Consider the following 15,875-nt stretch of genomic DNA (forward strand, 5'->3'; position numbering starts at 1 on the left):
CTGCTTCATTCATTTCAACAGAAGGCCAAATCTGCATGTAAATTACTTCAGACCGATGGATCAACTCTCTCCATTAAAAATAATGGGGAGTCCTATGCATATAAAAGGTTTGAGCACATACAGATCTCACCACTGGAAGAATCAACGGTCAGCTACAATCCAGACAAGCAAATTACTAAACCACATTTTCTCCATGTAAATCTTCAATCAACCTTCCCGGACCAGGTGCTCTCCAGATGTTCTGGACTACAACCCACATAGAAAACAAAATAAAATTGTTTGCAATCAGGACTCACGTTTGATATTTTCACTCTCTCTCCTATGGGAAGCTGATGCAATGGCAAAGTTAGGGAGTTTGTGTGCCCTTTATCTGAACACTGAAGAAGGAAAAACAAATGGTCACAACACAATACGTCTTTAAAACCAAAAGGCATATTTCTTACCTAAAAGTTGCCTGTCTCCTACTGCAATGGCTAGAGAGCAGAATTACTAGTAATGGATATGTTGTTTAAACAGCACAAATTAAATTACATAATTCTGTGCAGAATTCCCCCATTTGCATCATTAATTTCTATTATTATTATTATTATTATTATTGAAATAACTTTTTATTGGATTTCATAAACAAGAATCATAGGAATAATGAATGACACAAATAAATAGACTATGTCTTTGTGTGTCATTTGTGTATCACAAAAATAGCATAATAAATTTGCAGTTATATCTACAACATATGGTTCATTATCAGTGCTCAATGTATAAGCTCTTAGTTCATGAATTTGTTTAAACAAAACTGAAGGGGAAACAGGATAGAACAGAGTTGACAAGCTAAATGCCTAGTCAAGAGCCCTTGTGATTGTACTTAGATTGAATATGAGTAATAGTCATTTTTCCTCTTACGTTATTAGTGAAACAATATAAAGTGTTGACATATTGATGAACATGAGAGCAGGGTTCAAAGTGAGGATACTAATTTATGCTTAATTTTAAATTTAGGTCAACTAGATTGAGTCAAATGCTAATGGGGGGGTTGGTTTTCTGGAAAACTGGCATATACTATGAAATTAAACGACACTGGGGTAAAGCCATCTTTCTCGATCTGCCCACGTGTCAACTATAGTTTATTTGTTAATCTCTCAAGGAGGGATATTTCCCAAACTGTTTTGTACCAATTGTCCAATGTTGTGCCAAAAAGGTCTCTCCAGCATCTGGTTATGTTGCTTACTAATAAATAAGTGGCTTACTACTTCTTTACTATGTAAATCCAGATTGGTGCCTTGAAATATATTTTTAAAAGCTCATTCTGGTTTAACTTCCAATTGTTTTATTAATTTCTTCAAATACCAAATTCCAGAAAGGCTGGATTTTTGTACATTCCCACCGCATGTGGAGATTTCATTCATTCATTCATTCATTTTGTATACCGCCCTTTGTAGATCTCAGGGCGGTTCACAGCATAAAAATACAAGCCCTACCAGCAATGTGGTGACACACTAGAATGAATCATTGCCAGCTTCCTGGAGGGTTATCGTTTGTTATTATCAGAGATAATAGGGCCCAAATGTAGTTAAAGTTTTACTAAATATTCGTAACTATGTCCTATCAAAAGCAGTAGGACAACTAACTTCTATTCGTTTTAATGGGTCATGACAAGGGATGGATGAGTTTGTCAATGTCAGTTTCTCTTTGTTTCTCACTATTCCCATCTTTAGTTCAGTTCTCAATAGTTCACCAGTTTGCATTTTTAAAATAGCATGTTAGTGCATTTTTGCCTAATACAGTGGAACCTCGGTTTACGCCTACCTCTGTTTACGAACGCCTCCGTTTACGAATGCCGCAGACCCGGAAGTGTTTACATCCGGGTTCCGCAGCATTGGATGCACAGATGTGATCTGCACAGCGCATGCATGCGCGGAAGCACTCTATCGGTGCTTCACACATGCGCAGAAGCATGTCTTTGTGAGCGAACGCCTCCGCGGAACGGATTGCGTTCGCAAACCAAGGTACCACTGTATACACATTTTTGCAAAGCCATTTCCCCTAATATAATGCCTTTTTCTATGTTGTTTTCACTAATATATGCATTTGTATGCACATCTTACCCTAGCAGATGCATTCTTGGTACGCATTACTTGACTCGAAAACTGCATTGCAAAATTCAGAGAAGCATACATTTTGCAGGATGACTATGTTTTGCTTTGTGTATTATTTCAGAAACCACAAATTAAGTAGATTCCTTAAACGCACACTGAATTGAATTTCTCTTCCATCTCCATGATCAAGAGTAACTGATCATAACATTTTGCATTGACTGACAAGCAATTGATACAGGAGCACCTGATACATAGGTAGAGTTCGCTGCATTCCAAACGTCTGAATGTGTGACACCTGCACAGTAAATCTCTTAAGAAGAGTTTGGGTTAGATTTGATATCCCGCTTTATCACTACCCGAAGGAGTCTCAAAGCGGCTAACATTCTCCTTTCCCTTCCTCCCCCACAACAAACACTCTGTGAGGTGAGTGAGGCTGAGAGATTTCAAAGAAGTGTGACTAGCCCAAGGTCTCCCAGCAGCTGCATGTGGAGGAGCGGAGATGCGAACCCGGTTCACCAGATTACGAGTCTACCGCTCTATTCTTAAAAGGCCAGCTTTTGCATTTCTTTGTTTGTTTTAAACCAACTACTATGGCCTCATTATAACTGCATAAAACTAATTAAGAATACGTAACCTGAAGGTGACATTTTTGCCAGATGCAGAGCTGGGCATTGCAGGATAGGGTGCAGCTTCTGTCTTTGGTGGGGCATTCACTGTTGTGCCCTCTCTATTTCCCATAGCTTCTATTGCCTCTCTCCTAATTTCAGTTTCTGGTTTCTAATGTCATCCATAACTTCCCATTCCCCTAGTCCTTGTAAAAAAAAAAAATTCACATTCCTTAGAAAAACCAAATTGTAAAAGCAGAACTAAATTGTGAAACAAGCAAAGAACGCGCAATTTGCTTGACTTGTGCTAAGTACTCTGGCCAGCACAGCCTGTAGATTTTATCGGTTGTGTTCAACTTGGCGTTTGAAATGGATGACCACTACTTACACAAATGCAGCATTTCTTTGGAAATTCCACTTCCAGGTGTGGGTTACAGTACTTGACATAGTGGAACACTGTGGAGTTTGGTGGGGCATATCTAGAACGATTGCCCAGTAAAATGCTCTGAGTATCCTCAAGGGATCCTTTCACTGTAAAGGTGAATTCTTCTCCTGAGTGCAGAGCAGAGAACACAAAAGAACTTCAGTATTAAAGTACACAGAAGCAATGCTTTTTTTCTTTAAAAAAAATGTTAAGGGGTACTCTCATTTTCCTACTCATATAGAAATACTGCCCCTCAATGAGGCCAAACTTAGATTCACAAAATGTTTAGGGGTATGCGTACCCCTGCATCCCCCCAGAAAAAAGCACCGCACAGAAAAACACTTTTATTTATAATATTTGTAAGCCCTCCCACCAAGACCAGGGCAGCATACTGTCAGGGCGCCAGGGTGCTTTGCACGAGTAAGAAGCTCCAAGCTCTGTGGCTGTTTTTACAGAGTTTTAATATATACATATGTACAAGAAAGAGATAAAAAGTCCATGACCGGGGGGGGGGGGAGGGAGAGAGAAGAAGAAGAAAAAAGTCCATGACCATTCAGTCCAAGTCAGAATCCGGAAGTGCTGCTCGGCGGGACTTCCTCCAGCAAAGCATCCTTGGCGCCCTAAAACTCTTCCTCTGCTCCCGGTGCTTCCCCCCCCCCCTGCATAACTGGGGGGATGGAGGGACTACATTTCCCTCCCCTCCTGAGCTGCTCAGTTGCTTCTCCCCAGAAACCTCCCCTCCCGTGGTGTTGCGCTCTGATGCTCCCGACACCTCCTGTGGCTGCTCTGAGTCGTCAGCATCCCTTTCCTCCTGCACTATCTCGCTGGGGTCTTCCCTGTCTGAGAGCCCTGACAACGATCGGCTGGGCTCTCTGCTGACCTCTGGTGGTGGTCACCTGACACATACCTGTGCAATTCTGGTTTATCCTTACAACTGATAGGCCAAGTCAACTTGCTCAAAGCCACCCAGCCTGCCAAGAAGCATTTGGAGAGCTGGGGTGGGGGGTGTAGTTTTCATGAAGCTACTGGGAGAGATCATCAGAGGGTTTGAGCTGGGTGTTCATCAATATGCGAATGATACCCAGCTTTACCTCTCTTTTAAATCGGAACTAGTGAGGGCAGTGAAGGTCCTGTGTGAGTGTCTGGAGCTGGTTGGAGGATCAATGGTGGCTAACGGATTGAGGTTGAAGTACTGTTCTTGGGGGTGGGCTGGTGTGGAGAACTCCCTGGTCCTGAATGGGGTAACTGTGCCCCTGAAGGACCAAGTGCACAGCCTGGGAGTCATTTTGGACTCACAGCTGTCCATGGAGGCACAGGTCAATTCTGTGTCCAGGGCAGCTGTCTACAGGCTCCACCTGGTATGCAAGCTGAGACCCTACGTGCCCGCAGACTACCTTTGAAGGTGATTCGGAAACTGTGTGCTTGATAGCTAGCTAGGTAAAATAATTAATAATCTTACTTCTGTCTTTTTTCTTCTTTTCTCTTCTATCCACCTCAACTTTTAGACAGCCAAGCTCCCGAGACTGCAATGTAAAAGACAGCAACTGCAAACCTTCAACATTTCATTTAAAAAAAGGGGGTAACATTTGTCAGCATACGCCTCTATTCTCACACCAAATGCCCTGGCTGTGTCCTTTATTACAATCTGTTGAAGGCTCTTAGCTATTTACAGGTGTTATAATTGGGGCAATATGGTTCCCTTCCAAGTCCTGGAAAACTACAGTCTGAAGTGGAGAGGTTGTTCTATCCTCAGAGGCTCCTCACTGTCATGACCCCAGAGTCCAGCAATAACCCATGACACCAACTCTGGTGCAACCCAGTCAAATGTGCCAGGTACAAATAATAAAATTATCATTATTATTAATACAGAGTCACCACCAAACTAGGTTCCAGACTCTGAGTCTGACACCAGTGATGAGACGACTACTGAACCTGAGGTTGGCAAACGGGAGCCCCCTAAGGCATCTCCCACAGCACTGAGGCCCATAGAGTCAGAGCCAGGATGCTACAGAACAGGGTTGGGGAACCTCTGGCCCACAGGTCAATCTTGGCCCACAAGGCAATTTCCCTTAATCCACATCCACTCATTACATCAGTTGATGGGTGAGAGTACAGGCTTCAAGAGACATCTCCCCCAGGCAGCCAATATTTCCAAAAGGCAACCTACCCCCCCCTTTGTTTCCCATCAGGTGATCCAGGGCCGTCTTAAGCGCCCCTGGCGCCATGGTGCGCTGGATCTCTCCGGCGCCCTCCCGCCCCGTTTCCCAGCACGGTAGGCAGGTGGGCGCAGTGCGCAGCTGCGTGGCGGACCGGCAGAGCGGGCGGCCAGCGGGCGGGCGCACCTCGCGGCGCCCTCCTGCCGGGCCGGCGCCGTGGTGCCCTGCACCACCCAGCCTGCACGTAGGGCCGGCCCTGAGGTGATCAGGAACAGAGGGAAATTGTCTCTTGGATGAATTGTCTGTGCATGGAACTCAAACAGCTGTCTGAGAGCAAAAGGGAGGCCATCACACAGGTCAGCAAATGCGTTGCCCTCTCACGACATCCAAAATTGGTTCCCACTTCACTCTGCCTAGTGGTAGGATCAGCCGCCCCGGGCAAGGAAGTATTTGCTTATTTATCTCAAACACCTACCTTTCCATGTAAAAATTCAGAAATAAGAGGTAAAATAGGTATGAATTCAAAAGAACGTACCACCAGTACTCCGTTTGTAGCAAGGCTTTCAGGAAAATCTGGCCTGATTAAAAGAAAGAAAATGAAAAATTGTGGGTGCCTTATTTGGCTATAGAACTGCATTGTAAAATATGGAGATTTTTTGAAGTATGGCTGTGCTTCAGCTCATGTATTGTTTCAGAAAGTGTAAATTTGGTAGACTTGCCTTTAAATGCAAGCTGAGCCAAATACCCACCCTTTTCCCCTACTAGGGTAAAGTGTCCATTACAGTGGATGTATTAATTCCATTGGGTCTACACTTAATAAATTAAACTGATACCCTTTGTCATCTCAAGTGTTACTCACATCTGTTCCAAAGTGAACTCCACTTCCAGCACCTCATCCTTCTGACGTTGGAAAAGGGGGATGTAAAGAAAGGAAAGGAAAGGAAATGTTCAAAATAATAACATTGAAAAATATACTTCTGAACTGATGTTGTTCTACTCCGCTGGGAGCTACTTCGCAAGCAACTCTTTCCTATAAGATAGTCCTTCCCCTTGGAAAATTGTATGTCTATCCTGTTACATTGGCAACAAATATCTAATTCAATGTGCTTAGGTATGTTCCTGCTGCTGAGGGCCTTGCCTGCCTCCTTCCATCTGGGCAGAGAGGGCTCCATTTTTGTTTTTGTTTTTTAAATTGCTTTTATTTTTTTATCGGTCATTTTAAATTGTAATTGATATTAATGCTGTATTCTTAGTTTTAGATTTTCAGATTTATGTGGAAATTGTTTTCCATTTGGTTGTGTACTTTTTGATGTGTTTTATTTATTGCTTATGACTTTTGTTACATTGGTAATTATGTAAATCTTGTCATGTTGTAAGCCATCTTGAGCGTTGTTTTAACTATGGAAAGGCGGCATACAAATAAAATGATGGTGATGATGATGTTCCATTACATGCAGCAAAGCAGAATCCTGTGTTTCTCTATGATGCACCAGAACATATTTTGTAAACAACAGGTAAGGTGAGTAAATGTGCCACTCTAGGGATGTTCTAGCTGATATGGGAAAACAGAAGAATCCTAAACCCCAGTAAACTCAATAGTCCAAAAATTAAGGCATATGATAAAGACATAAGAAATTCAGTTACATTTTACATATGTTTAAATAATTTCCATATATTCCAAGAAGCTACATGAAGGCATGACCTTATAAATATACAAATTTGTCAAACTGCCATGCCTAATTGGTTTCTGACTGAGAATTTATATAAGTAACTGATATATTTGCCTATATGCATTGCTGTGAATCCAAAGATGCAAAAAAGGTTTGTTAATCAGGAGCAGCATTTTACTATAGACATGTACAATATATATAATGAAAAGATTAAAAGTCTGGAAAATTATGCTGCATGGCAGATATTCAATGGGGACACTGAAAGAATGAGAAACAATAGTATACTCTGAACTAATTAACTATAAATTACAGGATATTTCAAAGAAGCCCTTATTAGTCTGCATCCCATTCTCCCAAACTGTACATATAATTTTGTCTCTCACCTGTTGGTTCAGTTCAAAATGCCTGCAGACTGTTTCACCAGGCTGGAGCTGAGCTATATCAAAAAGAATTGTGCAAAGCTGGTCATCCCTGAAGGGAGTATCTTCATCACACACTTTCAGTTCTAGTACATTCTAGGGAATAGGGAGAATTAGTCAATGTGTGGTGGGCAAAACCATTTTGAAGACAGACAGCATTAGTGTATGCTTGGGGTATTCAAAGGAGTATTTGAAATTGTATTATTGACTTCTGAGCACCAGAGCAATCACCTCTTCTTGCCACCATAAAAATGTATCCTGCTCTTCTTCCATGACTATAAGGAATTAAAAATGGGTCATGATGGCAGTGAATGGCAATCAGGTAGTTCAGGAAGAAGAGAGGGAGTAAAATAATTGGTTGCTTTAGGCACAGGAGGAACATTTAATGGTAACATGACTCACAACCCTGATAAAACATACTAAAGATACTCAACCATCACTTAACTACATTAAAAAGTTCAGTGTGTCCCCGTGGAGGAGGAATCTTCCCATACAGTGGTACCTCGGTTTATGAACACAATTGGTTCCGGAAGTCTGTTCATAAACTGAAGCGTTCATAAACTGAAGCGAACTTTCCCATTGAAAGTAATGGAAAGTGGATTAATCCGTTCCAGACGGGTCCGCAGAGTACTTAAACTGAAGGGTTCATAAACTGAAGCATGGGTGTAATTGGTTCCGGAAGTCTGTTCATAAACTGAAGCGTTCATAAACTGAAGCAAACTTTCCCATTGAAAGTAATGGAAAATGAATTAATCCGTTCCAGATGGGTCCGCGGCGTTCATAAACCGAAAATTCATAAACCGAGGTGTTCATAAACCGAGGTTCCACTGTATCACTATTCCATCCCAAGATAGCAGCACCTAGATCATCAAAACAAAGCCTTAGCTTGAATATCTGTAGCTTCTTGTTTACATTAATTAAACTAATTAGAACTCCCCCTGAAAGTGATACTGGAAAAGTCAGAAATTACACATCACTGTTGTAATTATTATTGCTATATATTCATTAGCTGGGGCCTAAGCCATAGAGAGCTTTATAGGTCATAACCATCCCATTGAACTGTGCCTGAAACGAACTGGTACCCAGTGGAGCTATTGTGAAAAATGAGTCGTATGCTCCCTATAATTAGACTATAGAGCTGTCCCAAGAGATTATTTAGAAATCTGATCTAAGGGAGACTAATGAAAATTATGAAACTTGTTTAGATCTGTGGTGAGTTTTCCAGCATATACTTCGAACCACAATCAGGCCTCCTTCATATGCGGGAGCTGTTCCCACATGATTATCAAGATAACTTAGGTACGGACAGTCACTGTTCATCTAACAGATACAAACATGATTTCATTATGATGCTCTTTCATAAGTCACTGTGAGAATCCAGACAGAAAAGAAACCTGAAAACATTTTACTGAGGGAACTGGGGGGGGGGTTAATAATTTGAGGAGAAAGGAACAGAGAAGTAGCTGGATTTGTAGCTGTTTTACTGACTGAACCCAAAGAGTACTAATTATTGGCTCCTTATTAAAGTCAAAGTCATACCTCGGGTTACAGATGCTTCGGGTTGCGTCTTTTCAGGTTGCGCCCCGCGCCGAACCTGGAAGTACCCGAATGGGTTACTTCCGGGTTTCGGCGCTCGCACATGCGCAAAAACAATAAATTGCACTTTGCACATGCACAGAAGTGCTGAAACGCAACCCGCACGTGCGCAGACGCAGCACTGTGGGTTGCAAACGCTGCGGGTTGCTAACGTGCCTTGCGCACGGATCATGTTCACAACCTGAGCGTCCACTGTATTTTGGAAAAAAGTGACAAGTGGGATGCTGCAGTGTTCTGTCCTGGGCCCATTGTTCTTCAACATTTTTATAAATGACCTGGACAAAGGAATTGGGAGGATGCTAATCAGATTTGCAGATGACACCAAACTGGGAGGGGTAGCTAATGTCATGAAAGACAGAATTGGAATTCAAGAGGACCTTAACAGATTGGACCAAACAAACAAAATGAATTTCAACACGGACAAATGTCAGGTTCTGCACTTAGGCAGGAAGAACCAAGGCACAAATATAAGTTGGGGGACACCTGGCTTGCAAGTAATACATGTGAAAAGGACGTAGGGGTTGTAGTAGACCACAAGCTTAACATCAGTCAACATTGTGATGTAGCAGTAAAAAAAAAAAAATGCAAATGCTATTCTAGGCTGCAACAACAGAGGTATAGGGTCCAGGTCAAGGAAATTAATAGAACCACTCTATTCTGCATTGGTCAGACCACATCTGGAATACTGTGTCCAATTCTGGACACCACAATTTAAGAAGGATATTGACAAGCTGGAACATATGTAGAGGAGGGCAACCAAGATGATCAAGAGTCTGGAAACCAAGGCTTATGAGGAACGGTTGAGGGAGTTCGATATGTTTAGCCTGGAAATGAGGAAACTGGGAGGAGATATGATAGCCATTTTCAAATATCAAAAGAGCTGTCATGAAAACGGAGCAAGGTTTCTCCTGTTTCAGAGGCTAGGGCCTGAACCAATGGCTTCAGGTTACAAGAAAGGAGATTCCGACTAAACATCAGAAAGAACTTTCTGACAGTAGGAGCTGTTCAACAGTGGAATGGACTCCCTTGGGAGGTTGTGGAGTCTCCTTCATTTTTAAGCAGAGGTTAAGTAGCCATCTGTCATGGGTGCTTTAGTTGAAAATCCGGCATTGAGGGAGTTGGATGCCCTCAGGATCCCTTCCAACTCTACAATTCTATGATTGTATGAAAAGGATGTGGCCCTTGATAAGGGAACTTTTGCCCAGCACCATCTTGGGGATATTTCTGCCCTGCCACCACTACTGGGCAAAGAGGCTGATTAATTGAAATGAGGATGGAAAAAGAAGTGGAGGCTAACTTGGGAGCTGGCAACTGCAGCTGGATGTTGACTGAGGGGGAAGAGGATTAGCTGTTTCTCCTCAATTGAGAAACATGTGACATCCAGGTGTATGGTGTGCACAGGCTTGTATGGGGAGAGGATCATAAGACAGATCCAATACAAAGAAAAGAGAGAGGGGAGAAGAGATCTAGGTAAATGAGTGCAAGGGAATTTCCTTTCCACATTGCAAACCTGTCATTCTCCAAGACATTCCCCAGAGTGGCTGTAGAAACCCAGCCAGATGGGCGGGGTATAAATAATAAATTATTATTATTATAAGTATTTATCATTGACTTGGAGGCCCCTCATGAAATTGTGATGCCACTACAAATCTATGATTCTGTTATTTTGCCTTTCTTAGTTAAGGTCTTGTGCAGTGCAGGGAGGAGGTCAGCAAAACATACCTGTAGGAAAACTCACTCAGAACTACACACCCAGGGGCCATGTTGCCTCAGGGAAGATCTCTCTGGTTGCTAAGCAACACCTCCTCCACCAGCCCTTCTGGTTTAGCTGATTTACTGGTAACAGAATTAACCCTCTAGTTTCAATCTAAATGATCCCTGCTGTTGTATTTATCAACGTGGTAGTTTTGTTTTGTTTTTTACTAAAATCAACAAAAACAACCAGTGGAAACCTCACCTTCACCACATTCTGGATTCTAAAATAGAAGGTTTCATTCCAGACTGGATTGCTGCTATTTGAGATGGCTTTCGTCCGGGTATCACCAAAGGAAGCTGTCAGTAACCTCAAACTGATGTAACAATCACTTGGACTTACTGCATGTTTTAAAAACAACAACAACAACCAGTTAAAACCAATTACAATGTATTCTCACCTCACCTTCACCATACTCTGGATTCTAAAAGAGAAGGTTTCATTCCAGACTAGATGACTGCTATTTGTGATGTTTTTTATCTGCCCATTACCAAATGATATTAGGAAAACATTCTTTAAGAAACAGATAAAAGTTCCTGGAAGCTTTAAAGAGGGTTCCAGAATTTTTCTTTAGTGCGTAGCAGTGGCACTCTAGGCTTGATTGCTGTCAGCTGGAGGTGCAAATAAAGGGAGGAAGTTGCAGGCTGCAATTTCCACTCAAGGAAAGCGTACACACACACACACACACACACACACACACACACACACACAGTCAGCATGCACACTGACAACAAGTTTAGAAGTAAGACAATGCGCACTGCTGATACTCTGATTTTGCTGTGTCAGGATTGTTAATTACTGGACTGAGATTTTACCGTGCTGGAGAGATAAAGAAGGAATGTGAATAGGTTGTATATAATAGTAACAGAAATGCTTGTGCAACCAGCTATTGACAGTGAATTTGAGTACTTACATAACAATCAATCTGTCTTACTATAATTAATTGATCACAGTCAGTTACAGGTTTCTTTGTTTGGGACGCGGGTGGCACTGTGGTCTAAACCACAGAGTGTAGGGCTTGCCGATCAGAAGGTCGGCGGTTCGAATCCCTGCGACAGGGGTGAGCTCCCGTTACTGGGTCCCTGCTCCTGCCAACCTAGCAGTTCGAAAGCACGTCAAAGTGCAAGTAGATAAATAGGTACCACTCTGGCGGGAAGGTAGGCAGCATTTCCGTGCGCTGCTCTGGTTCGCCAGAAGCAGCTTAGTCATGCTGGCCACATGACCTGGAAGCTGTACACCAGCTCCCTCAGCCAATAATGTGAGATGAGCGCCGCAACCCCAGAGTCGGTCACGACTGGACCTAACAGTCAGGGGTCCCTTTACCTTTACCTTTAAGTCATTTAGTCTGAAAAAGACAGATACTCTCTTATTTTTCAAAGTGCTATATCTAGAATGACTGGACCTAATGGTCAGGGGTCCCTTTACCTTTACCTTATATCTAGAAATATAGTGTCCTGGATCGATTAAAACATGGTTAGTGAACCTGTGTCCTCCACCCCAGATGTTAAAAGGCAGAGGAAGAGCGCCAGGCAGGCCACAATTTATCTCCCTCCCCCCCAAGTGGGCCGAAGTGCTGTTCATTGCTCAGTTGGACCCACTCCCCAGGGAACAACCTTCCTAAGCCTGATGGAATTGGCCAATTGCTAGCACGGCAATCCAGCCAGCCATTGGTCAGATCACTGGCATAGCCTGTGGTCTGGCCGCAACACCGCCCTCCATAGAAGCTGAGTGGGCAGTGGTCAGCATGGGCAGTGGTCAGGGATGGTGGGAGTTAAGCCCTAGCAACATCTAGAGGGCCACAGCCTAGCCACCTGTGAATTAAAAAAAGGTTGTACTTCTAACATACATCTTGTAATTTGGAATATCTCATGTTCACGGTATTAGGGTCAAGATATCAAACAAGTCAGTCCTATTCATTTTCCTATCTAAATCCTGTTGAATAACAGCCTGCTCTTCTGCCAAATAAATAATTAGAGGATCATTTTTTTTGAAATGATACTATGACTACAGATAACATGGGAACGTTTTTTAGTGGCTATTGCAATCGGTGTTCTAAATGCTATATTTCATGATGCAAAGAGTAGCATGATGCAAAGAGTAGCCTTTCCCTTCCCAACAAACAGCATAGGCAGGCAAGGAATTTTGGGAGGAATTCCATGTTGTTGTGCTGTTTTATGGCAGCACAAGTATTTCTGCTTCCCACACAGAGCAGTCTCCTCTCTTCTCCCCCTGCACACTGTTTGGGGGTTCTTCTGACCTTTCAGAGCCAATTGGGGGGGTCTGGGGGGGCTGCATGGTGTAAGGAGATGGGGAAAAGCCCTGTTGTGCAAATGTGACTTATTGCACTGTCTCCTGCTATCACATCTGTCTAGCTGAATCTGGCCAAGCCACGCCAACATGTCAACAGAGCCTACAGTGGTAATGACTACTGTGGCTTCCATTAAACAGTAACAACATAAAATGAATAAAAATATTCATTAAATGTTTTTCATTAAATATATTTATTTAAATATCATTAAATACATAAAAACAATTAAAATCATTATTAAACAAAGAATCTTAATATTAAATCAATCCATATTCATATGCCAGCATTTTGTGAGCCAGATTTATAGCTACTCAGAATCTGCCAGATACTCACACACATCTGCTCGCTGGAGATTCCTAATTCTTATAACACGTACAGAGAGCAAACAGAAGGGAAGTACCTGTACCTGAAAGACAAAGTGGAGAAAGGAGAAATATATAAGGAACACTTAAAGTGATTTTACTTCCTTTCTCTGGGCAACGCTCAAGGCAGTTCACCATGAAGAAGAAGAAGAAGAAGAAGAAGAAGAAGAAGAAGAAGAAGAAGAAGAAGAAGAAGAAGAAGAAGAAGAAACCACAAAAGCACAGTAGTAAAAGATAAAAAACACTCACAGAAATCAAATGCCATTGGACAGAAGCTAGAGAAGAGTTGGGGAGCTGGCAGGCTGCCAGATGCTACTGAATCTCCATTAGCCTCAGTGAACAAGGTCAATGGGAGCTGTGTAATCCAACAACGATCTGGAGGGCCACACATTAGCCACCCCTCTTAGAGAGGTTGGCATGACTCTCCTCCCCCAACAGGGTTTGCTCATCCTTTTTCTACACAGGGTCTTATGAAATATGATGATGAGCCCTCCCCCCTTTATTATATTCTCCTTACTGCCACCAGGACCTGTAAATTTGCCTTGCTTGACAGTACTGAAGTGGGGGGTTGGTTTTTTTACTTGAAGATACTGCCTTGAACTACCTGCACATCCATGACTTGAGAAGCCGGAGACGTTGGTGATGCCATTTGGACCAGTGAATGACATTCTCAGTCTTTTGAGCTATTAACAGCTGTGTTGAAAGTAAGCTTCCTTTCCATTAGCAGTTTCTCTTGAAATTTGGATGAAGGCATTCCAGGACAATGTGGCCCTCTTTAATCATGCCCTCAGCTGTGCATCCCAAGTAGCACTCAACACACATAGTGGTGTTACATCTAATCAGCTCCCCTGGTACTTGAACACTTGAATAAAATTTATAACATTCAGACACCACATTTCTGGCAGAGGAAGGAGATCATTCAAAATCTGAAGAGCTATTTCAAAAGGATTTGCATCCTGAGTCACAGCAGTAGTGAAGGGTAGGTGGGGATAAGACCTCTGGTCTTTTGCACACACGCACACCCCAAAAAGAAGAAGCATTAAGGCCTTCTATTTGGCAGCAGTGGTGTGGTAATAGGGAATAGGGGGTAGGGGGTGCGCCGCCCCAGGCAGCAGGCTCGGCGGGGGGCAGCAGGCTGGATGGGGCTGACCATCTCCAACGGCCGCTGCTGCCACTGCCGCACAACGCGGCCACCGCTATGGAGAATAAGCCCCAACGCAAGTGAGACTGCCGCACTCCACAGCTTGCTCGTGGGGTTTGCTGCGCCGCATGGTTCCTGTGTGTGCATGTGCCGTGCGCCGTGACGCATGCGGCGTGACACGCGACGCATGCGCGCAGTGGACACCCCGCCCCCTGGTGGGGTGCCTTTGCGTTTGCCGCCCCGGGCAGCCAGGCAGCTAGCTACGCCACTGTTTGGCAGGGCTTATGTTATTTGTCTGGGTAGTGAGAGGATAATCGCAAGCAAATAGCTTCCACTGTTTGCAGGGAAGAGGAGATTCCCCTTGGGCAGGCAGAAAGAAAGGTGATGAACGAAGGTGATTCATGTTGCTAGAGAGGCAGGAAGAGAAGCTGCTGCAGAATCAATGCAAAGGCACCAGTGAAATGCCTAGAAGGAACAGTAGTAGCAAAAAGCAAAAGATGCCTCTTTAAGCTTTGAAATGTAGTGAGTTGAAAGCAGGGCAGAAACTAAAGGAGCAGGAGTTTGAATGATAAATTCAATGAAAGCAAAAACACAGCACACTGGTTTGCTGTGGGTTTTTTAAAAAAAAACACACCTCATTGCCATTTGCATTGTACCTATCCTTTGTTCATAAGAACAATTCTAATAATTGACAAAGATAGCCTCTGTTTGTTTTAACCTTTATTGATAACCTCCAGCTGCATTCCAGCCTTGTGTACAGGTCCCTCCCCCCCCCATAAGCGCCATGACACAGCTGCCAAGTGTCCCATTGTAAGTGGGATGGCCCCACTTTTTAGAAGGCACCCTGGGTTCTGCTTTCATCTTGGGGTGCCCCGATTTCATGCAGCAGGCAAGGGGGGCAAGGGTGAGTGAGGTATATGGCAGGCAGAGATGCAAGCAGTGAGGGTGAGTGGGGAGAGAAGGGCTGGTGGAAAGGGCAAGGCTGAGAGGCAGCGAGCGGGTGGAAATGTCCTGGGTTTTTGCTAGGAAAAAATGGGAGGATATGCCATGATACTAGTCCCAGCAGGAAACCATTAATTAAAATTTTAAAAGAAAAAAAAATTAGAGAACATAAATCTCACCCATTTCCTCCCAAGCGCATTGCAGTGGGCATTAATGTAACATATCACAACGTTCATCGATTAAAATGGAAACTCCTGCACATTTTCAGCATGGAATAACTGAGATCATTGGTCTCTACATAGAATAGAAGGAACCTGAATGGATTTCTTTTACCGGTACTAAGTTTTTCTGCTTCCTGAGCTTAGTCAGGTAGCAGGTGAAGCAAACTGCATCATGCTCAAATTCC

The 15,875-nt window shown here is 43.2% G+C and overlaps 1 protein-coding gene across 1 annotated transcript in view; it reads right to left on the minus strand.

The window, feature by feature from the left end:
• Positions 1 to 14,054, minus strand: part of LOC118075436 (cytosolic phospholipase A2 epsilon-like) — a 36,111-nt gene extending 22,057 nt beyond the window's left edge. The window contains exons 1-10 of the mRNA XM_060283029.1: positions 13,991 to 14,054; positions 13,358 to 13,471; positions 10,921 to 11,057; positions 7,332 to 7,463; positions 6,138 to 6,178; positions 5,814 to 5,856; positions 4,582 to 4,645; positions 3,087 to 3,250; positions 2,475 to 2,477; positions 297 to 377 (exon numbers count right to left, since the gene is read on the minus strand). Of these exons, the coding sequence (XP_060139012.1) occupies positions 297 to 377; positions 2,475 to 2,477; positions 3,087 to 3,250; positions 4,582 to 4,645; positions 5,814 to 5,856; positions 6,138 to 6,178; positions 7,332 to 7,463; positions 10,921 to 11,057; positions 13,358 to 13,471; positions 13,991 to 14,054 (843 nt within the window). The remainder of the gene's footprint in view (positions 1 to 296; positions 378 to 2,474; positions 2,478 to 3,086; positions 3,251 to 4,581; positions 4,646 to 5,813; positions 5,857 to 6,137; positions 6,179 to 7,331; positions 7,464 to 10,920; positions 11,058 to 13,357; positions 13,472 to 13,990) is intronic.
• Positions 14,055 to 15,875: the final 1,821 nt, after the last annotated feature.

The sequence above is a fragment of the Zootoca vivipara genome, chromosome 1 (assembly GCF_963506605.1).
Source record: "Zootoca vivipara chromosome 1, rZooViv1.1, whole genome shotgun sequence".
Classification (NCBI taxonomy): domain Eukaryota; kingdom Metazoa; phylum Chordata; class Lepidosauria; order Squamata; family Lacertidae; genus Zootoca; species Zootoca vivipara.